The 20,694-nt window shown below is 41.0% G+C and overlaps 1 protein-coding gene across 10 annotated transcripts in view; it reads left to right on the forward strand.

The window, feature by feature from the left end:
* Window positions 1-20,694, forward strand: part of supt3h (SPT3 homolog, SAGA and STAGA complex component) — a 416,614-nt gene that overhangs the window by 277,592 nt on the left and 118,328 nt on the right. For 8 of the 10 annotated variants that reach the window (XR_013497769.1, XM_078212917.1, XM_078212918.1 and 5 more), the window contains 4 exons: window positions 3,079-3,165; window positions 5,310-5,403; window positions 9,733-9,866; window positions 17,925-18,000. Coding sequence is in view for 9 of the 10 variants with exons in the window: in XM_078212917.1 (XP_078069043.1) it covers window positions 3,079-3,165; window positions 5,310-5,403; window positions 9,733-9,866; window positions 17,925-18,000 (391 nt within the window). In the remaining variant the exon portion in view is untranslated. The remainder of the gene's footprint in view (window positions 1-3,078; window positions 3,166-5,309; window positions 5,404-9,732; window positions 9,867-17,924; window positions 18,001-20,694) is intronic. The other 2 variants (XM_078212919.1, XM_078212923.1) reach the window with 1 other exon arrangement.

Raw genomic sequence — 20,694 nt, forward strand, 5'->3', positions numbered from 1 at the left:
ATGGGCAGGTGTCAAAATCAGCAGCCCACCCACCATATTCAATTCTGTAGTCAGAGGTCAATTAAGCTTGTTATCAAGCCAGTTGATCCTGAAAAATATGCTGTTCACAGCCTAACACATTTGGTGGTGGGCAGTTCGGCAGAAGAGAGCAGCCTTACACTTTTCAAAGTTTCTTTTCAGGATGAGCTCAAGGTGAGGGAAAGGAGATGGGTTTAAGGCTGCAGGTGGGTAGGGAAGTTAGGGGTATTTGATCTTAGGAACTTGATCGGCACAGGGTAGCCCCCTTCTTCTTCCGGCCCTTTAAAGCTCTTCTTATTATTCAGCCCTGTGACAATGGCAAGAACAGGATTCACAGAAAGTCCAAGATGACTACCAACCCTGGATTCTAGTCTAGTTATCTTGAGTTATGATAAGCTTGTTCTTGTAAAATCAGACAACAAACTTGCAAAATCATGGAGTCACATGCGTAGGTCTAGGAAAAGGTTTAAGTATGCTGTGAAAGAAAATCTTATTCTTAAAATGTAAGTTCCCTTCCTGTCACTTTTGTGGAAATAGTTTTGCACTGGTAAAAATAGTTGCCTCAGAAAATAAAATCTGCTTTGAAAAGAGTGATGAATAGATTACCCTGTTAAAAAGAGACACCTGTTTCCACTCAGAGAGGAATGAAATATTTCAATGAAGCCTGTTATTATTGCACTCAAATGGTACATAATGGTTCAACTTATTAAGGTGAAATCTGCTTTGATATTTTCCTGTAAAAGAAGTAAACAGAACTATTTGTTTCATCTATTTTGAGCTCTAGAGTGTCAAAAAATTCAATGTTAGCTTCAATAGTATCTCTACATCTGTGTTGAAACATTTTTGTGAATAGTTGTTTATTTTAAATAAGTGATGGCTTCCATAGTTTGAACATGGACTGTGGATGAATTTAGTGTAAGTAGTATTCAACCTTGGCCTGACATTTCAGCCACAAAACTAAAATGAACATGCTTCTATGAGAATATGGTAACCAGAAACACTTTTTTAAAAAGCCTGTTTGTAAGGAAAAGGTGTGGTATGATGATTTATTGACTGGACCTTGTGTCCACTGCATCAGCCAGAAAGGAAATATGTCCCACTTCTGTGACTATTAGAAACAGCTACTGTTGCTATTGTTTTTTTTTCACAAATATAATTTAAATGTTAGCTCCCACGGGAGTTGAATGGATAATGTTCTTATTCAGCTAGGGCACTGAATGAAAGTTGTAGCTCTTCAATACATGTTAAGTTTCTCAATTATTTTCAGATGGGTAAATTATTTTTTTAATTAGAACAAAGCATGGTATAAAATCACAAAATGGTTAAAGCACAGCCTGTCATGTCCTTGCCTGCCCTTGGCAAGAGCAACACAGCTAGCTCCATTCCCTCACTCTTTCCCTGTAAACACGTGTTGTATCTGTCCAATTCTGATACTTCAACCAGCTTCTTCATCAAAGTTTTGCCCAAGGTGCCTTTATTTATGGGAAGAACAAAGTATGGACACATGTATAATGCAACAAACTTTATTAAATATAGTTAACCCATAAATTATCCATTATTTATACAAGTAACACCCAGGATTCGGCTATAGTACCCATAAAGATGGCTTGGTAGGCTGTAGATCCAGTCCATGAGTCCCTATGGTTTGTCTTCGCGAAGATGATTCTCGCTGGCCATTTCTTCCTTGCTTGCTTGCTTCCTTCTTTCTCTATTCTGGTCCAGTCTCTGCCGTCTCGAGTCTTTGCACCCAAGTTGTCCGGAATGCCTATTTTATCCCCCTGTTGCCCGGCGTTTTTCCACCTGCCCTTGGCCTCCTGCTAATGGGGTCTTGGGAGGGGGGGCCTCAGTGCCCAGTGGTCTAGTTGATGACCTGTTGACAGGACACCTGAGCCCACGCCTTGGAGTCTGGCCCCATCTAGGCTGCTGACAATAGGCCAGTGCATGTTCAATAGGAGCGATGATCACTTTATGGAATATCGATAGGGTGGATCCAGACATGCCCCGACAAGCTGTCTGAGTTCTGTATATTCGAACTTTGGCCAGGTCCGATTTTCTGCAGACTGTTTGCTGGACCTGACTGTAGTTTAATTTAGAGTGCCCAATTCTTTAATTTCAAATGTCCAATTTTACTTTGGGCTCAGCACCACACATGCAAATTGTTTCTCTTTATGTGCTTACCCAGTTCTCATTTTGGAAGCCGTGATTAAGTCTATCTCCACCACAATCTCAGGCAGTGCATTCCAGGTTCTAAGCATTCACTGTGTAAAAAAAAGTTTTCTTTGAATGGGTTCTTCACCATTTACCCATATTGGTGTCCTTGGGTTCTTGTCCCTTCCACCAATGGGAACAGTTTCCTTCCCTCTCTCATCTGTCTCGACCCCTCATGTTGTAAATGTTTTTATTGTATTTTGTGGCAAATAAATTATCCCTGAGTGTATAACACCGAGATTGTGGAGGCAGCAGAAAATGCCACAAGGATTTCTGTCTATTTAAATTCAATCTATATTTACTGAAAAAGAAGTTGCAGATTGGCTTGGCATTAAACCTGTAAAATAGCCAAATTGATCTGAAACATGATCAAAGTCCTTCATCAGCTGAATTGATAGTGACTTAGTTCACGTGGCTTTTTAAAGATGGTATAGCATGACCCTCAAATCTCTCCCATAGATGTTTTGTAACCCTCCCCCTTTATCTCCTTGTCAATTCTCTCCCATCCAGAGGTGGTGGTAGAGGTGGGTACAGTTACAACATTTAAAAGATCTTTGGACAGGTACATGGATAGGAAAGGTTTAGAGGAATATGGGCCAAATGCAGGCAACTGGGACTAGTCCAGTTTAGGAAACCTGGTCGGCATGGACTCGTTGGACTGAAAGGCCTGTTTCCATGCTGTATATCTCTATGTAAGTCCTACCATGGAATGCAATATCGGTTATATTATGCTTTAACTGTGTTAGACTTTAGTTAGATATTATTGCTGATGTGGTTGGATTACCGTAGCACAGAACACCAACTTTATTTGCAGACAATTTATAAGCAACGTTTTTAATATGTTTCTCTCAGTTACACCAAGCTGCTGAAATCTCACAAGTCAGAGGAGCTCGAGTCATAGCAGCAGAAGATATTCTGTTCTTAATGCGGAAAGACAAGGTAAATAAAGTATTTTAAACCAGTTTACAAATACTATAGACCTGTATCAGTATTCTCTCGGGGGTTCAGGTGTAGGATGAAATCAGAACCACCAACTGCAGAAACAGATCCTAGATGGCCACAGGGGAGGCTGCCTGCTGAGGTTAGAAGTTCCGCCTCGGTGCTTCATCCCAGTTGTTTTGGAGACTATTAAGCCCTCTACCCCTCACATGCTTCCACACCTCCCACCCATCCCCCATGTTACCTCGTACTCTCAATGCCAACTCATGCCTCCAACCCAGCCATCATGGCCCCTCATACTCTTCATGCCACTTCTATAACCACTCAGCATCCCCCATAGACAGACCTCAGGAGAGATTAAACAAAAATAAACTTCTAACAATGTAATGCAGCTCTCACTCTCACACACCTGACGGTGAAAAGACTCTCATCCCAGAAACTCACTCAATGCTATTAAATCTTTTTAAATGTTTACTCAATTATAAAAACAAAGAGCTTCTAATCAGACTCACATCAAAGATAGCAAATTGCCTAATAGCCTCTTTAAATTGTCAATCAAACTTTGAACTCAGAACCACAGTGCTGAGTTAGTTATAGCTTTTGAAAGTCAGCCAAACATTCAAAATGGCATAATAATAGCCACTGGGGAAGTGTCAACAAAAAACTCTATTGAAACTACACAAATAGATACTGATTTTTTTTCCTAAGCTGCAACAGATGGCCTGGCAATCAAAGTAGTCCAACAAAGTTTTTTTTTCACTCAGTAGTAACTGCAGCGTGTTTCTTTTAAAGTTTAAAGAGCAAGGGGATTCAAACACTTCTGGTCATGAAAATTGTGCAGAACCTTTTCACCCTTTAAGAGCATTACGTCCACTACATCAATTTGTGACTCCCATACTGCGAGTTAAGGCCTCTGGACTAACCAAAATAGAGTCTGTTTGAATTCAGCACGAAGTTCAAATGGACCTACTGAGTTTGTGTTTCACCACTTTTACCCTACCAGCAAAATTTGGATCTATCTCAAATGTGGCAGGACAACCACGGCCACGTGCCACCGGCATTTCTAATCGTCCACAGAGCCTTCCTAACAGCCAAAATAAGACCTGTAATCTCCTAATCTTCATTGTTTAGACGAGCACACAGCAAATTGTCATTTGTGGGGAGGGGATATAGGAAGGTTGACAGTTCCGTGGATTCGTACCATTACATATGTCAGCATCTTCAGGAGTAAAGGGGATATATAAAAAGTAAAAGCTTTTAAAATATATTGCTTTGCTTTCATGTATTTTGTGGTATTCAGCTTTTGTAAATATTTAAATATCTTCTGTTTATATCTTAAAATTAATATTTTTATGATTTCATATTCTCTTGATTTAGGACTCTAAATTAATCATATTTGGGAACATTAGTAGCTTTTAGAGAAATAAATATATTTACATGTTTGGGACCAAGGAACTTGAATACAGAAGTTGTTTTTGAATTTAAAGCCGTCTGTTGTCCTCAATATGTTTCTAATTCAGCTGCAAAACATACTTAAAGAGGAGGGAAAATATTGGCGAGTGTTTTATCCTCGAAATACTTCCCAGTATCTATGATGATCAAAGCATGGTCAGAAGTGTACTTGCTAATGTGAGAAAAACATCTTCAAATTGGTTGCCCAACTGAGACCTATCATTTAGGGTCTTCTTTCTTCCAGGTGTCTTCTGGTGATATTGATATTGCTGCATGGTAGCAGCTGCCTACATCTTAGAGCAGCTGTGTCCTTTTTACTGAGGGTTGCAACTTCAAAAGAGTCTGGAAGCCCATCCAGAATAGCTTCATTCAGTGAAAACAAGCTACCAGATGGGATAAAAGAGTAAGAGATTCATCAAGAAGAGATGATAGAACTCTAATGCTTGCAACGTGCTTGTAACAATCTCTGAAAGAGTTGTCTGTAGAGAAGATCCTAATATTTGAAAACTAGCATTTTTGTGTTATTTAACAACATCTTGTAGCATGTTCTGAAAGAGTTGATTTGACAGGTTTCCTACATCAGAATTTGTGTGTTTTCAGTATGTGATAAATTCGTAATAGGCAAGCACTTAAAATCGTACTTTAATGTGAAGGAGCTTTTCTGTTAATGTATTTATTTATCTTTATTGCAGGGAAAACTACGGCGTTTGCTAAGGTATATGAATTTCCGGGATTTTAAGTCCAAAATTGTTAAGAGTGTTGAAGACGAAGACGTTATTGAAGCAGGTACTTGGAATAAGAGATGAACTTATCAGGATAAATTAAGCAAAAGAAGTCATGAACATTCATGCTTTCCTTCAGATTACTGAAGGCACTAAAATTTAGATGTTTACAATACTTAAATGTGCAGTAATGAGAGAGCAATGGACAAGTGTAGCAAGTTTAAAGAAAATGGAAGGAGTTATGTTTACAGAAAGAAAGGATCCACAGGTGGACGTCACCATCGCTTGAGGCTACTAGAACCGTCCTTTAAAAATAGCGGGTTTGGAACATTTATCTAATTTGATGTGCGTTTTTGCACTTACAGACTCTTGGATTTATACACCTGATATTAATCTGAGGTAATCATAGCCAGAGTTAAAAACATACATTTCAGACACAGACCATTAAAATTTACAAAGGAATCATTCTCAGTTGTGCCACACACACTGCATTATGAATCTCATGTGCCACCGCTGGAATTATTTTTGAATAATGTGTGTGCCTCAATTTCCCTCCCCAACTGCACTCTTTCATTTATCTATTTACAGATAGTTAATTCTGATGGACTGCTGTCATGCCCCATTTTTCCTGCTGACTTCCTATTTTGTTGCATGTGTTTAGATTTCATTATCTACATCCCTTTCATTACCCCAGAGCTATTTCCCTGTCCTGGCTCTCCTTTCTTCCCATTGATGTCCTTTTAAACTTTAACTGGTATCTGACTACTAGTCAACATTCTTCACAACATCAAAGTTTATTTATTAGTGTCACAAGTAGGCTTACATTAACAGTGCAATGAAGTTAATGTGAAAATCCCTAGTCACCATACTCCGGCGCCTGTTCAGGTACATTGAGGGAGAATGGTCAGTGCACTTAACCAGCACTGACAGTGCGGGAGGAAACCAGAGCACCCAGGGGAAATCCACGCAGACACGGGGAGAACGTGCAAACTCCACACAGGCAGTCACCCAAACCGGGAATTGAACCCGGGTCCCTGGCACTGTGAGGCAGCAGTGCTAACCAGTGTGCCACTCTGCTGTCCCAACATCAAATACCTTAACAATAACAGCGCAATTAAATAAATTTATTGTTTAAAATCAAAGACAGCAGACTTACTAAAGTAGACACACAGGTAACATTGAATTAGGGAAAAGAAACGTAAAAAGAAATTGAAATATATTAACTATAAATGAGCTAAATATAGAAGCTCAGATGTTCTGATGAATAGTGGAGCAAATGAGAAGTGATGGGGTAGGGATTTTTGGCAGAAAATGTTTTTTTTCCTCGGTCCCCAACACACATCTTGATTTCACTTTTCAGACATGAATATCTTGCCACTGAATCCGCCCTTAAGGGTGATGTTAGATTCAGGAATTTGTCGACACTTCGTGGTCTCTGGTACAGGCGTACTAATTTATTAGGAGTTCCTTCTCTCTGTCTCTTACAAGGTGTTCGCAGACTGCTCTATTGTTCTCTCTCTTACAAGTATTATTATATATCATCGTAGAGAAAACCCATTCACATTCATTGGTTAATTAAACACATTTTCAAAGACGGCTAACACTAATTGGTTCTGACCTCTGATCATGCCTTGTTCACGAGATAATGGTTTCTACCAAGGTTAACTGATCACGAGCTGGGGATGTGCACAGTACATCTCAGCATGTAATATGCCCCAGCTGCAAGTGAAACCTGAACACTCAGCCGGCTTTATCCCATGGGAAAATGTTAATACAAATACATTGTAGAAACTGTTATAAAAAGAATAAAGAAAAGATAAAATAAAACAGTTGGCTTCCCACAGTGACAGCGCATTAAATAGTTGAAGTAGACACATTTGCAGGATAGGACCATGCACAGGGACCATAGTGCTATATTCAAACAGCTGGACCATTCCAGAAACATCAAAAAAACTAGTTATCAGGAAGCACTTCTTCACAAGAAGGCTAGCAGAAATCTAACCAAAATCTTTGGTTAGATTTTGGGTTCTCACCCTACATGTAGGAAAATTGAAAATTTCTAAAGTGGGATTGATAGATTTTTGTTAGGCAAGGGTATGAAGACCAATGGAACCAAAGTGAGCAGATGGTGTTCAGATAAACATAGGCTATGATCGCATTGAATGGTGGAACAGGCTCAAGGGGCTGAATTGCCAACTCTTTCTATGTCCTTTTGTCAGTTGTTTTAGCTTGATCTGCAGAAAGAGTGGCAAGGAGCCACTCCAGTAGCCCTCAGGTCTGTGGATGATCCCTGTAGTGCATTGCATATCTCTAATATGGAAATGGCTCAGCCCTGACAAATTGACTCAGATTGGCTGAGGCATCGCCTTGGAGAAAGCAATGGGGAACTACAGGCTTCAATGCTTCTGGATAAGTCAGAAAGGTGCAAGGCTTGAACATAATACTTTTGTCAACTTGCCCACCAATCAGCATCCCTTTTTCCTGTAGTATAAATTGTTGTGATTGTTTGAAATTTAACATTCTTGCATTTGTCTTGATGAAAAGCTTCAGCAATATGTCTCTCTCTTCAGCAATACTTAACTTTTCCATTCCTGTGAACAATCCCCCAAACTTCTAAGATAACCTCTCAGATGCCTACTTTCCAAGATTAAATTTCTCCAATCTTTTTTATCATTCCTGTTACTGGTAATTAGCGATGTGATTTTTTTAAAATGCTGATTTAAAATGTCTCTTGTTTTTTGGTGAACAGAAGTGATTTCATTATTTTAAATGTGGGACTGGACTTTTAGCCCCCTATTGATGCTGGGAACAGATGCGGGCAGTGTGTCATTTTGCACTGCTGATCTGCCTACCTGTTCCCCAGCTCCATCCCTCCTCCACACCATATTTCTTGATGCAGGATGGCGGATGGCAAGGCGAATTGACCTAATTAAAGGCCCATTAAAAGCTGTTAACGGAGGCCAGCCGGAATTTTCCAGTCAGCTTCCAGGTTCTTGGAGCCAGCAGGGAACAATTCAGTTTCCTGGAGGCAACCACCAGGTGTCAAACCCAAGGACCAGCACTCCAGATAGGCGTAGAGTGCCCCCCCCCCCTCCTCCATCCCCATAAAATGGTGGCTAAGCAGGCCATTCTAAAGTTTGAAAATGTTGGAGAGCAGACACCTCTGTTTTGAAGCACCTTCCTCCGCACCATGCCAATGCCATCTTGCAGGTGCTTTCATATTGGAAGCCCTCTGGTTGGTCCTCCTGCATTGAGGTTTAGGGTTCTGGCCATGAATTGCTTGTTTTGAGGAAAAACACATGAGGAATGACTGTCTGTTCCCAAACAGTGCTGTCTTCAGACCCCCAGTTGTGCCTGACAGGCAAGGTCCAGCAACATGCAGGGAAAATCTTGTCCATGTTCTGGACAAGATTTGAGGAAGGAAAGGGTGGGGTGGGGAGAGGCGGCGGCAGGTGATGATCAATTGGGAAGATTATGATTTAGGAGGGGGAGCAAACTCTGATACTGCAGCGTTCAGCTTGTATCCACATTTAGGTAAGCAATTTGTGAATACATGCAATTCTGTAAGTGGTGGCTTCAGTGGTCCCTTTAAGGGGTGCTGGTTAAATGACATGTAGCTCACGTTTTACTGAATGGAGCTGGCCCAGTGCCAATTGCATTCAGGGCAGACCGAGCTTGCAACAGGGACCTCATACAGGTGCTATGCCCCCCATATTTTCATAAACAAGGGCCAGGCTTGGCCCAAGATGCCTCTTTTTCTGCTTTTACCGATATACACTTCCTGCCCAGACTTTGCACATTTCACGCTGCCCGCTATAGTGGATGTTTTGCTGTTTGGTTTGCAAACAAAATTGCACGTGACGCTATTGTATTTCTATGCCAATATTTTCTTTGTATTTCTAAACAAAACACTTCCCTTAACTTTAATAGATTTGTTTTGAAAATATTATGTCGGCAAATTAATGTTGGCTTTATTTTGCATGTTGCCTGACATGGGAGTGTCAGATACCAGCATTGTGTGGAAAACTGTAAAATGCTGTTCCTTTCCACAGACTTTTCATTCATCATCTTGTGCATAAAGTATAACCAAAATAGAATTTATTTAGCATTGAAGTTTAAGAACAGGTTTTCAGCTGCTGGGATGAGATGAAAATGCAACAAAATTGGTGCTGTTGCTTTAAATTGTTTCTTCTCTCTGAGGTAATTGAAAATATTGTTGTCTATCATTTCTGATCTTTGTTTAAATGATGGGTGGAAACACACCAAAAATATATTTTTGCTTTACCGAAGTCTGCGTAGCAGGTGAAAATAAGTCCCAGGCACATCTGGGCTGCAGATGTGCAGGAATTTACATTCGTAACTTTTCTTCCTTCCTTTTCTCGCCCACACATAGACAAATCCAGCAGCAGTATAAACAAGCGCCAGAAACTCTACCAAGAATTCCTCAGCTCCATTGACCAAACAGGGGAGCTGCTGGGCTGCCTTGAAGAGGATGATGCTGATGAAGTCAAACAGGAGCGGCTGGAGGTGGGTGGAGCAGCCTTTGCTGACCACAGGGATTCATTGTGCCAGAATTAGTCTGTTCACATTGATAAATTCTTATGTTGTGAAAACTTGAGGTTTCACCAACATCTGCTTTCTTGACATTTTATCAGAGTAAAATGATTACATTGCGAATTGGACTAAACATGTGTTTTCCCTGGCATCTTGCTTTCACACTGCATTTTTTAAACCACACAACAATATTTTACTGTGAGTTTTCCAATAGGTCTGCACCTTAATAAAAACTTTCAGAAGTTGAAACCTTGTTCGCCGAAGAAATTACTTCCCTGACATCTTGGGGTCAATCTGCTGCTTGACCTTGGGATGTTGGGAAAATAAATATCCAAATTTGTTTCTTTATATGAATGTCCTTGAAAGTAGAAGTTTCCTGACTCAACCACTGATCATTATTTTATAAAATGTTGGTTGTGGCTATGGAAGTTGCAGTTAATCCAGGATATTTTTCTTCCAGTTATACACCTCATCTAGGTTTAGAACATAGAACATACAAAAACTACAGCACAAACAGGCCCTTCAGCCCACAAGTTGCGCCAGTCGTGTCCCTACCTACCTAGGCTTATAAATAGACTTGCCTATAACCCTCAATCCTATTAAGTCCCATGTACTCATCCAGAAGTCTCTTAAAAGACCCTATCGAGTTTGCCTCCACCACCACTGATGGCAGCCAATTCCACTCACCCACCACCCTCTGAGTGAAAAACTTACCCCTGACATCTCCTCTGTACCTACTCCCCAGCACCTTAAACCTGTGTCCTCTCGTAGCAACCATTTCAGCCCTGGGAAAAAGCCTCTGAGAATCCACCCGATCTATACCTCTCAATACCTTGTAAACCGCTATCAGGTCACCTCTCATCCTTCGTCTCTCCAAGGAGAAAAGACCGAGTTCCCTCAACCTATCCTCATAAGCATGCCACCCAACAGCAACATCCTTGTAAATCTCCTCTGCGCCCTTTCTATGGCTTCCACATCCTTTCTGTAATGAGGCGACTGGGCACAGTACTCCAGGTGGGGGTCTGACAAGGGTCTTATGAAGCTGCATCATTATCCCCCGACTCCTAAACTCAATCCCTCGATTGATGAAGGCCAGCGCACCATACGCCGCCTTAACCACCTCCTCCACCTGCGAGGCTGATTTAAGAGTCCAAAGTCGGTGGTGTGGTAGACAGTGAGGAAGGGTGTCGTAGTTTGCAGGAAGACTTAGACAGGTTGCAAAGTTGGGCCGAGAGGTGGCGGATGGAGTTTAATGCGGAGAAGTGTGAGGTAATTCACTTTGGTAGGAATAACAGATGTGTTGAGTATAGGGCTAACGGGAGGACTTTGAATAGTGTGGAGGAGCAGAGGGATCTAGGTGTATGTGTGCATAGATCCCTGAAAGTTGGGAATCAAGTAGATAAGGTTGTTAAGAAGGCATATGGTGTCTTGGCGTTTATTGGTAGGGGGATTGAATTTAGGAGTCGTAGCGTTATGTTGCAACTGTACACAACTCTGGTGCGGCCGCACTTGGAGTACTGTGTGCAGTTCTGGTCCCCACATTACAGGAAGGATGTGGAGGCTTTGGAGAGGGTGCAGAGGAGGTTTACCAGGATGTTGCCTGGTATGGAGGGGAGATCCTATGAGGAGAGGCTGAGGGATTTGGGATTGTTTTCGCTGGAAAGGCGGCGGCTAAGAGGGGATCTTATTGAAACATATAAGATGATTAGAGGTTTAGATAGGGTGGATAGTGATAGCCTTTTTCCTCTGATGGAGAAATCCAGCACGAGGGGGCATGGCTTTAAATTGAGGGGGGGTAGTTATAGAACCGATGTCAGGGGTAGGTTCTTTACCCAGAGGGTGGTGAGGGATTGGAATGCCCTGCCAGCATCAGTAGTAAATGCGCCTAGTTTGGGGGCGTTTAAGAGATCCGTAGATAGGTTCATGGACGAAAAGAAATTGGTTTAGGTTGGAGGGTCACAGTTTTTTTTTTTTTTAACTGGTCGGTGCAACATCGTGGGCCGAAGGGCCTGTTCTGCGCTGTAATGTTCTATGTTCTATGTTCTATGATGGACCAGAACCCCAAGGTCTTTCTGATCCTCTACACTGCTAAGAGTCTTACCCCTGATATTATACTCCTTCATTCCATTTGACCTACCAAAATGGACCACTATACATTTATCCGGGTTGAAGTCCATCTGCCACTTCTCCGCCCAGTCTTGCATCCTATCTATGTCACTCTGCAGCTTCTGACATCCCTCCAAACCATCCACAACACCACCAACCTTCGTGTTGTCGGCAAACTTGCCAATCCATCCCTCCACTTCCTCATTCAGGTCATTTATGAAGATGACAAACAGCAAGGGTCCCAGAACAGATCCCTGGGGCACTCCACTGGTGACCAACCTCCATTCAGAAAAAGACTCATCTACAACCACTCTCTGCCTTCTGCAGGCAAGCCAGTTCTGGATCCACAAGGCAACAGCTCCTTGGATCCCATGCCCTCTCAGTGTAAGGGTCAATGGTGATCTTTGTGTCTACTCAATCTCTCCTCATAAGCTCACCCTCTCAACTCCGAATCAACCTAATGAATCTCCTCTGCACCCTTTCCAGTGCCACTACATCCTTTCTCAAGTAAGGAGACCAGAACTGTACACAGTACTCCAGGTGTGGCCTCACCAGCACCTTATACAGCTGCAACATAACCTCACTGTTTTTAAACTCCATCCCTCGAGCAATGAAGGACACAATTCCATTTGCTTTCTTAATTACCTGCTGCACCTACAAGCCTATTTTTGTGATTCATGCATAAGGACACCCAGATCCCTCTGCACAGCAGCATGCTGCAATTTTTTACCATTTAAATAATAGTCCATTTTATTGTTATTCCCACCAAAATGGATGACCTCACATTTACCAACATTGTACTCCATCTACCAGACCCTTGCCCACTCACTTCGACTATCTATATCCCTTTTCAGACTTTTGGTGTCCTCTGCACACACTGTTCTGCCACTCATCTTAGTGTCATCTGCAAATTTTCACACACTACACTTGGGAACCAAGTGTAGTGTGTCCAGTTCTGTAGTTGTCCAGTTCTCGCTGCATATGGACGCAGACTGCTTCAGTATCTGAGGAGGTGTAAATGATAGTGAGAACATTATACAACGAGAGGCAGACATCTCCACTCCTAATCTTAAATTGGAGTGAAAGTCATTGATGCAGTAGTTGAAGATGTTTGGGTCTAGGACATTACTCTGAGGAATTGCTGCAGCAATATCCTGGGATTACTATTGCTTAGCACCTCTATAAAATCTCATGAGTAGCTTATTATGTTAAAGGGGCAATATAAATAGAGGTTTCGGTATCTAGTGTAAATCCAGAGATATTATTGACTTCAGAAACTTAACCTGCTTGTGAAGTTGTTTAATGTGGCAGTTTGTACCTCTTGAAAATGAAAGGTGGGGAGTGCGTGGAGAGAGATGCATATTATTCGTGGAAGTGTTATTTTCTTCTGGTATTCCCCCTCTATTCCAGTATATCTAAGTGTTCTGGAATCTCTGTCTCAATGCCAAATTGTTACATTTGTAATTGATACCAAGCTGTTGGGCTCAGTAGAGGCAATCAAGATGTTAGAAAGAGAGTTCACAGGGTTTACATTTGGATTAATCAATGGCAAATGAAGTTCTATATAGAAAAGTGCAAAGTAAACGTGAGACACACGTACTCCAAGGGTTGTATAGAACTAAGCAGTTGCTGTGGAGGGAGAAATAGTTGGTGACAAGGGAACTGAATTTCTACCTGGAGCTAAAGACAGAAGCTTCAGTTTTCTCAACTTTGATCTGGAGAGAGTTGCCCTACTCCAAGATTGCATGTCAGAAAGGGAATCTGATGGAACTGAGGAAGTCAGGAGATTTAATGGAGAAGAAGAAATGGTCGTTATCCATTTACATTTGACAGTAACCCCTATCTACGTGCAAGTGATGTCACCAAGGAGTAATAGTTTAGGGAGTCCAGGCTTGTATTTTGAAGATTTGAGAGGTAACAGTGCGGTGGAGGACTGGTTTAATTTGGACATCTAGGAATGAAAGTTCATCACACAAAGCTGGATTATGGAGAGAGTTTTGGAGGAGTATAGCATAGTCAAGTATATGGAAAGTTGCTGCAAGGAGAAAAGATCTCTATCACAGAGGATGTTACTCATACCTTTGGCCGTTTCACTGCCTTGAGCAGAAACGCATCAGGAGAGATTCAAACTGATAATTATCGAAGCATCGTAGGGTTTTATCACTGACGGAAGCCATTCGAGCTGTGCTGCAAGAGCAGCTCTGCACTTGTGGTGCTGGATTTGGAGTTCAGAGTGCTGAATTAGAGGAGAGATGATTGACACTGAACTCGGGATGATGAATTGTTTAAAGAACTTGGAGAAGAAAGGGAGGTTGTTAATGACACCGTTTTGGCAAGAAAAGAACAAAAGAACTAGGAGAAGGCCATCTGGCCCCTCGAGCCTGCTCCACCATTCAATAAGATCATGACTGATCTTTCCGTGGACTCAGTTCCACTTACCCGCCCGCTCACCATAACCCTTAATTCCTTTACTATTCAAAAATGTATCTATCCTTGCCTTAAAAACAATCAATGAGGTAGCCTTAACTGCTTCACCGGGCAGGGAATTCCATAGATTCACAACTCTCTGGGTGAAGAAATTCCTCCTCAACTCAGTCCTAAATCTGCTCCCCCTTATTTTGAGACCATGCCCCCTAGTTCTCGTTTCACCTGCCAGTGGAAACAACTGCCCTGCTTCTATCTTATATGTTTCTATAAGATCTCCCCTCAATCTTCCGAATTCCAATGAATATAGTCCCAGTCTACTCAGTCTCTCCTCATAAGCTCACCCTCTCAACTCCGAATCAACCTAATGAATCTCCTCTGCACCCTTTCCAGTGCCACTACATCTTTTCTCAAGTAAGGAGACCAGAACTGTACACAGTACTCCAGGTGTGGCCTCACCAGCACCTTATACAGCTGCAACATAACCTCACTGTTTTTAAACTCCATCCCTCGAGCAATGAAGGACACAATTCCATTTGCTTTCTTAATTACCTGCTGCACCTACAAGCCTACTTTTGTGATTCATGCATAAGGACACCCAGATCCCTCTGCACAGTAGCATGCTGCAATTTTTTACCATTTAAATAATAGTCCATTTTATTGTTATTCCCACCAAAATGGATGACCTCACATTTACCAACATTGTACTCCATCTACCAGACCCTTGCCCACTCACTTAGACTATCTATATCCCTTTTCAGACTTTTGGTGTCCTCTGCACACACTGTTCTGCCACTCATCTTAGTGTCATCTGCAAATTTTCACACACTACACTTGGTTCGCAACTCCAAATCATCAATGTAAATTGTAAACAATTGCGGTCACAACACCGATCCCTGAGGCACACCACTAGTCAATGATCGCCAACCAGAAAACCACTCATTTACCTCCATTCTTTGCTTTCTGTTAGTTAACCAACCCTCTATCCCTGCTATTATATTTACCCGTAACATCGTGCACCTTTATCTTATGCAGAAGCCTTTGCTGAGGCACCTTGTCAAATGCCTTCTGGAAATCCAGGTGTGCCACATCCATAGGTTCTCCATTGTCCACCGCGCACGTAATGTTCTCAAAGAATTCCACCAAATTAGTCAAACGTGACCTGTCCTTCATGAACCCATACTGTGTAAGGGTCGATGGTGATCTTTGTGAATGATGGCATGATAATTGCACCTTTAATAGGAAGAGAGCTACAGTCCAAACCATTGATAAGCTAAAATGTGATCAAAAATAGTTGAAAGACCAGGCGTTGAGCCAAAAGAGAACCGTAGTCAAGGTGAACTTGGAGAGGACTAAGGGGAGATGGTGGGGAAGGGCTGCAAAGAGATGGGGTTCATGGCTCAAATGGAAGGCAAGGATCACAGCCTTGGAGTCAAGGCAGAGAGGAAGGGAAGGATGCAGTAAAGAAAGCACTTTCAAGCACTGAACATCTTTGGAAGCCATCAGAAATGATTTTTGTTAGCATGAGCATGGTCAGGAGTTTCCTGCAGTTAAAGGGATCCCAAGGAATCACTGATCATCGCATCCCAAGGCTAGCAAATCACCCTTGCCATTCAATTCTCGACAATTCAAAATGTGTTTTTTCTAAAGCAAACTATAACTGCATAAATTTGCAATAGAAATCTTGTGCATGAGCTTGTAACATTCATTGAACTTTATTTTCAATGAGGACAAGTCATAAAAATATAGAAAATAGGAACAGAAGTTGGCCACTTAATCCCTCGAGCCTGCTCCACCATTCAATAATATTATGGCTGACTTGTTTCTGTTTTGAGTTTCACATTCCCATCTAACCCCCAATAACCTTTGATTCCCTTGTCTAACCAGAATCTATGTACCTCCACCTTATAAATATTCGAGGACCCCGCCTCCACCATCTTCTGAGGCAGAGTGTTCCAAAAAATTCTCTTCATCTCTGACCTAAACAGGTGACCCTAATTTTAAAACAGTGTCCCCTAGTTCTGGAATCACCTACAAGAGGATCCTTTATGCGTCTACCATCTCAGGACTATTCAAGATCTTATTTAATTCAAGCAAGTCACCTCTCACACTTCTTAACTCCAGTAGATTCAAGTCAAATCTGTCTATCCTTTCCTCATAAGTTAACCCGCTCATTCCAGGAATCAATGTAGTAAACCTCCTCTAAACTGCCTTCAGTGCCTTTACAGGCTCCTTAAATAAGGGGCAGAATTTTCTGTCGGTTCCAGGGAGACTATTAAGCCTCTAACAAAATTTTGTTTTTCCACATGATTCATGCCGCACACATGACTGCTTGCCTCTGATACGCCCATCCCAGGAAAGCTTAATCTCTATAATCAGTGGGGTGCTTCCTTTAAACACCTCCTCAGAATTCCCCCTGCACTTGCCCCAAATCCAATCAAAAGGATGGCTGCCAGGAAGACAGCACCATGTTTCACAGACGTAGCTCTCATTGTACTTCTGGATGATGTGGAGCCAGAGGTGTGATATCCCCTACCCACAATCGCACAGACATCCATCAAGCAAGGTCACAACCCCCATCTGGGAGGTAGTGGCTGATGTGAGTGCCAGTTCGCTCCATAAGAGGATGGGGTAATAGTGCCAGAAGAAGATGAATGACCTTCTTTGTGCAGACATGGTAAGTCTGCTTCCTAATATCTCCCCCTGCACCCCATCAAAAACCCTTCACACCTTCACAGTAATCTTTCACCCACCCACCTCATGGATTACCAACACTTGAAATGCCCCCCCCCCCTCCACTCCCCATGGTTCCCCTTAGTAGATAATCTGTTCCTTACATACCCACTGCTACTCACCTCCCACACATGCTATACTTCTTCACTATCTGACATGGCAGGACTCCCACCTACACTCTCTGCGATTGTCTCATTGGTCTAACTTTTTTTGGGTTTCTTTTTTTTTCCAGCTTCGCGCTCAGTGTCGTTTTTTCTTGTGCTCTATAATCTTCCCAATCCACTCCTCCTTGATTGCCTGTGCTGCTATCTTGAAGGACCTGTAAACAGTCACTTCTGACTCTACAGTATTTTGCATTTGCATCTTGTAATTCTGTTGTTTTTACAGAAATAATTTGCACCAACAACATGTCAAGCATTTTACTAAGCATGTACTTATTAAGTTAGTTTTTAACCTATTTTTAAATATTGCAAAGCAGCACAAATTTAAATTAAGAATTATAGGGATAGTATTTTTATCTTTTATCTTTTGTGTACATTATACTGTGTTAATTCAGTTCATCCACAGTATTAAACTGTGGATATTGCCTCAAATTTAAAAACACAAATGCCCTTTGTACGCAGTCATTTCAGAAACATGCCTGTTTTTATTTTTGTTCTAATGATTGTTTTGAAACAGATTTCTTCAGATTTGTCAACCCTTTTAGGCTGCAGCAAGCATTTTACACCAAACTTCAGAATAATGCAGCCAATTGCTTTTGTCTTTCAGAGAGCTGAGCGCCAAACTCGAATGATGGATTCATCCCAATATGCAGAATACTCTGAGAGCCGTCAGCTGAGTTTTGGTGAGTACAGTCAAACCTTAGTAAATGTAAATAGCATTAACTGCTATTGCTCTGATTTCTATATTGTATCTAAAATTATACCACTGCTCTTTTATTTTCAAAAATGACCTGCATATATGCTCATATATTAGGTGCAAGATTGATGTGATTATGGTGGTTAAAGAAGGACTGGTTCCCTATCTAAGCTCCTCCAACTCTCCATTACCCCCACTACCATCACGTCCTCTTTCAAGTTACTTCTTAAGATCTTTTTGTAGTTAAGCTTTTGCTCATCCCTCCTAACATCCTCTCCTTTGAGTTGATATCTATTTATTTCTGATTACATCTCTGTGAAATGTCTTGTGTTATTCCTCTACATTAAAGATTCTATAAAAAGGAAGTTGTTGATGTATGGCAACATTGAGCATGATTCCAGGATTTATTAACATGGAGTAAGAGATTACAGTTAATTTCAATTGGGTGGGAAACTAATCACTTCTTTGCAAGTACAGTGGACAGTGGGGTGGGAGACTCATCATTGCAATGTAAGTACAGTGGACATTGTGTTGAGATACTAGTCACCTTATCCACAAGTAGAGTGAGCAACTGCAGCACTCAGCGTCCATGTTCTGTAACTTTGGTCTTTTGCTCTATTTTATCCCACCCAAGTCTCTTGTTCCACTTCATCCAATGTATTTCTTCTTTTGACTGGAAAGTAAAAGCATTATCCTCTGTCTGGGCAACAGTAAAACCAAGTATTCACATTGAATACGTCATCCATATATAAATTAGGTTATTGGATAGATGTATGTCGAGTATAGATTCATCATGTCATCAAAGATAAAATTTGCAAAAAGTTTGGTTGTCAAGAAAGTTAAATATTTTAAGTTTTGTTTGTGTGGAGTTTGCAAGTTCTCCCCGTGTCTGCGTGGGTTTTCTCTGGGTGCTCCGGTTTCCTCCCACAGTCCAAAAGACATGTTGGTTAGGCACATTGGCCATGCTAAATTCTCCCTCAGTGTACCTGAATAGGCGCCAGAGTGTGGCAACTAGAGGATTTTCACAGAAACTTCATTGCAGTGTTAATGTAAGCCTACTTGCGACTAATAAATAAACTTTAAACTTTTTTGATTACAAATTTAGTTTGTATTTTACTTGGGGAGCAGAATTTTGTAATGTTACCCTGGAAAACTTTTATTTTGTAAGTAGAAAACTTTATACGTTTATGGTCTCAAGCAATGAAATTGTGTCAAGAGTGATTATTGAGAATTTAAGTGCAAGCTCCCTGCCATTATCTGACCATTTACATTAATGGCAAGACCTTGTGCCTAAATTTCCTTTATGCGCCTTCAGTGAGTGAGGCTCCCTACTAGCATTTAATTTTGTAAAATTATCTTCGACAGTAATTTGAAATGAATAGTATAATTTCATGGAAGATAATTGTAGGTTCGGTACATTAAATCAAGAGTGAAGGAGTTAACATGTTACAGTCAGTGCAACTGTATAAGCTCCGGACCATTAGCAACTAGTGCACATTGACTGATCACAAATAACTTCAGCACAAAGGGAATCTTTTCTTAACTAACAGTGCATCTAGCTTTTCAAACTTCCTGCCGTGATGTCCATTCATTTCAGGCCAACTTGGCCACAGCTCCACATTCCAAGGCTAAATACTGTGCTCACATAATTAATGCTTATCGACATTTATAACTTAGTTACTGGAAGTGTTTGTGAACTAGTACAATAACAGGTTGTAAATTAGAAAGCTTGCTCACTACCTCGAGATGTTGTTAATAGATGAGTAAGAGTTGGGTTAAAGGTCACAAATGCTGAAGAAAGCAATTAAATCATGACAAAGTTGCACATGATTTTAGCACAGAGGAAAACAGAATAATCGTCATTATTTAAACAGACTCCCTTTTTATAGACTTAAAGGTTGCAACAAATCTCCGTCTCATTTTCATTGTGACTTACGAGAATAATTATTTTTGAATATCTGAAATCTGGTTCATTGGATACAGCATTTCAAATAACACATTACACTGAACAACAGCACAAGCATTCTGGAGCAAAGCAATCTGTTGCTTCTTTTTTTGTATTGTTTTGTTTCTTACACGATTGCTGAGAAGCAATTTACGTTGCCGGGTTAGTTATTGAGGTTTTTTAAAAAAGTGGTTTTTGCTGGGATCTGAAATGGTTGGTGACTATGTTTTGAACTAAAACTCCACAAAATGTCTTTATCCCTTCCTGCCTTTGAAGTGCAGCTGTTCTAACACAGTCATAGTCTGGGATTCATTCTCAGCAGAAAATATCATTGTGTGGTGCTGATCGTGATCAGCAAAATGTATATATAGGATACACTAGAGACGAGTGGTTTGTGGAACGGGTGCAAATATATTGAACAACAAGCTAACAGTACATTATCCATCCATCTCCAGTTCCTGACATTTACTCTTTCTAACAGATAATCAGTTGCAATGTTGAATGTAATTGGCGACTGCTGACAACAAGCCTGTTAACATCATGTGAGATTACCCAATTTTTGTAAATAAGGCAGTCAGTAGATATTTTAAAATGAACACATGAAGAGTGGGTGATTTAAAAAATATATATATTTAAATCTTTCGATGTGACATTTTAGATTTGGGAAAAAAGTTTCCATTTGTGACCTAGTGAAGTCTCAAATCACTGGCTGCATCAAACATGTTTTTCTAGTTC

Source organism: Mustelus asterias, chromosome 5, assembly GCF_964213995.1.
Source record: "Mustelus asterias chromosome 5, sMusAst1.hap1.1, whole genome shotgun sequence".
Classification (NCBI taxonomy): domain Eukaryota; kingdom Metazoa; phylum Chordata; class Chondrichthyes; order Carcharhiniformes; family Triakidae; genus Mustelus; species Mustelus asterias.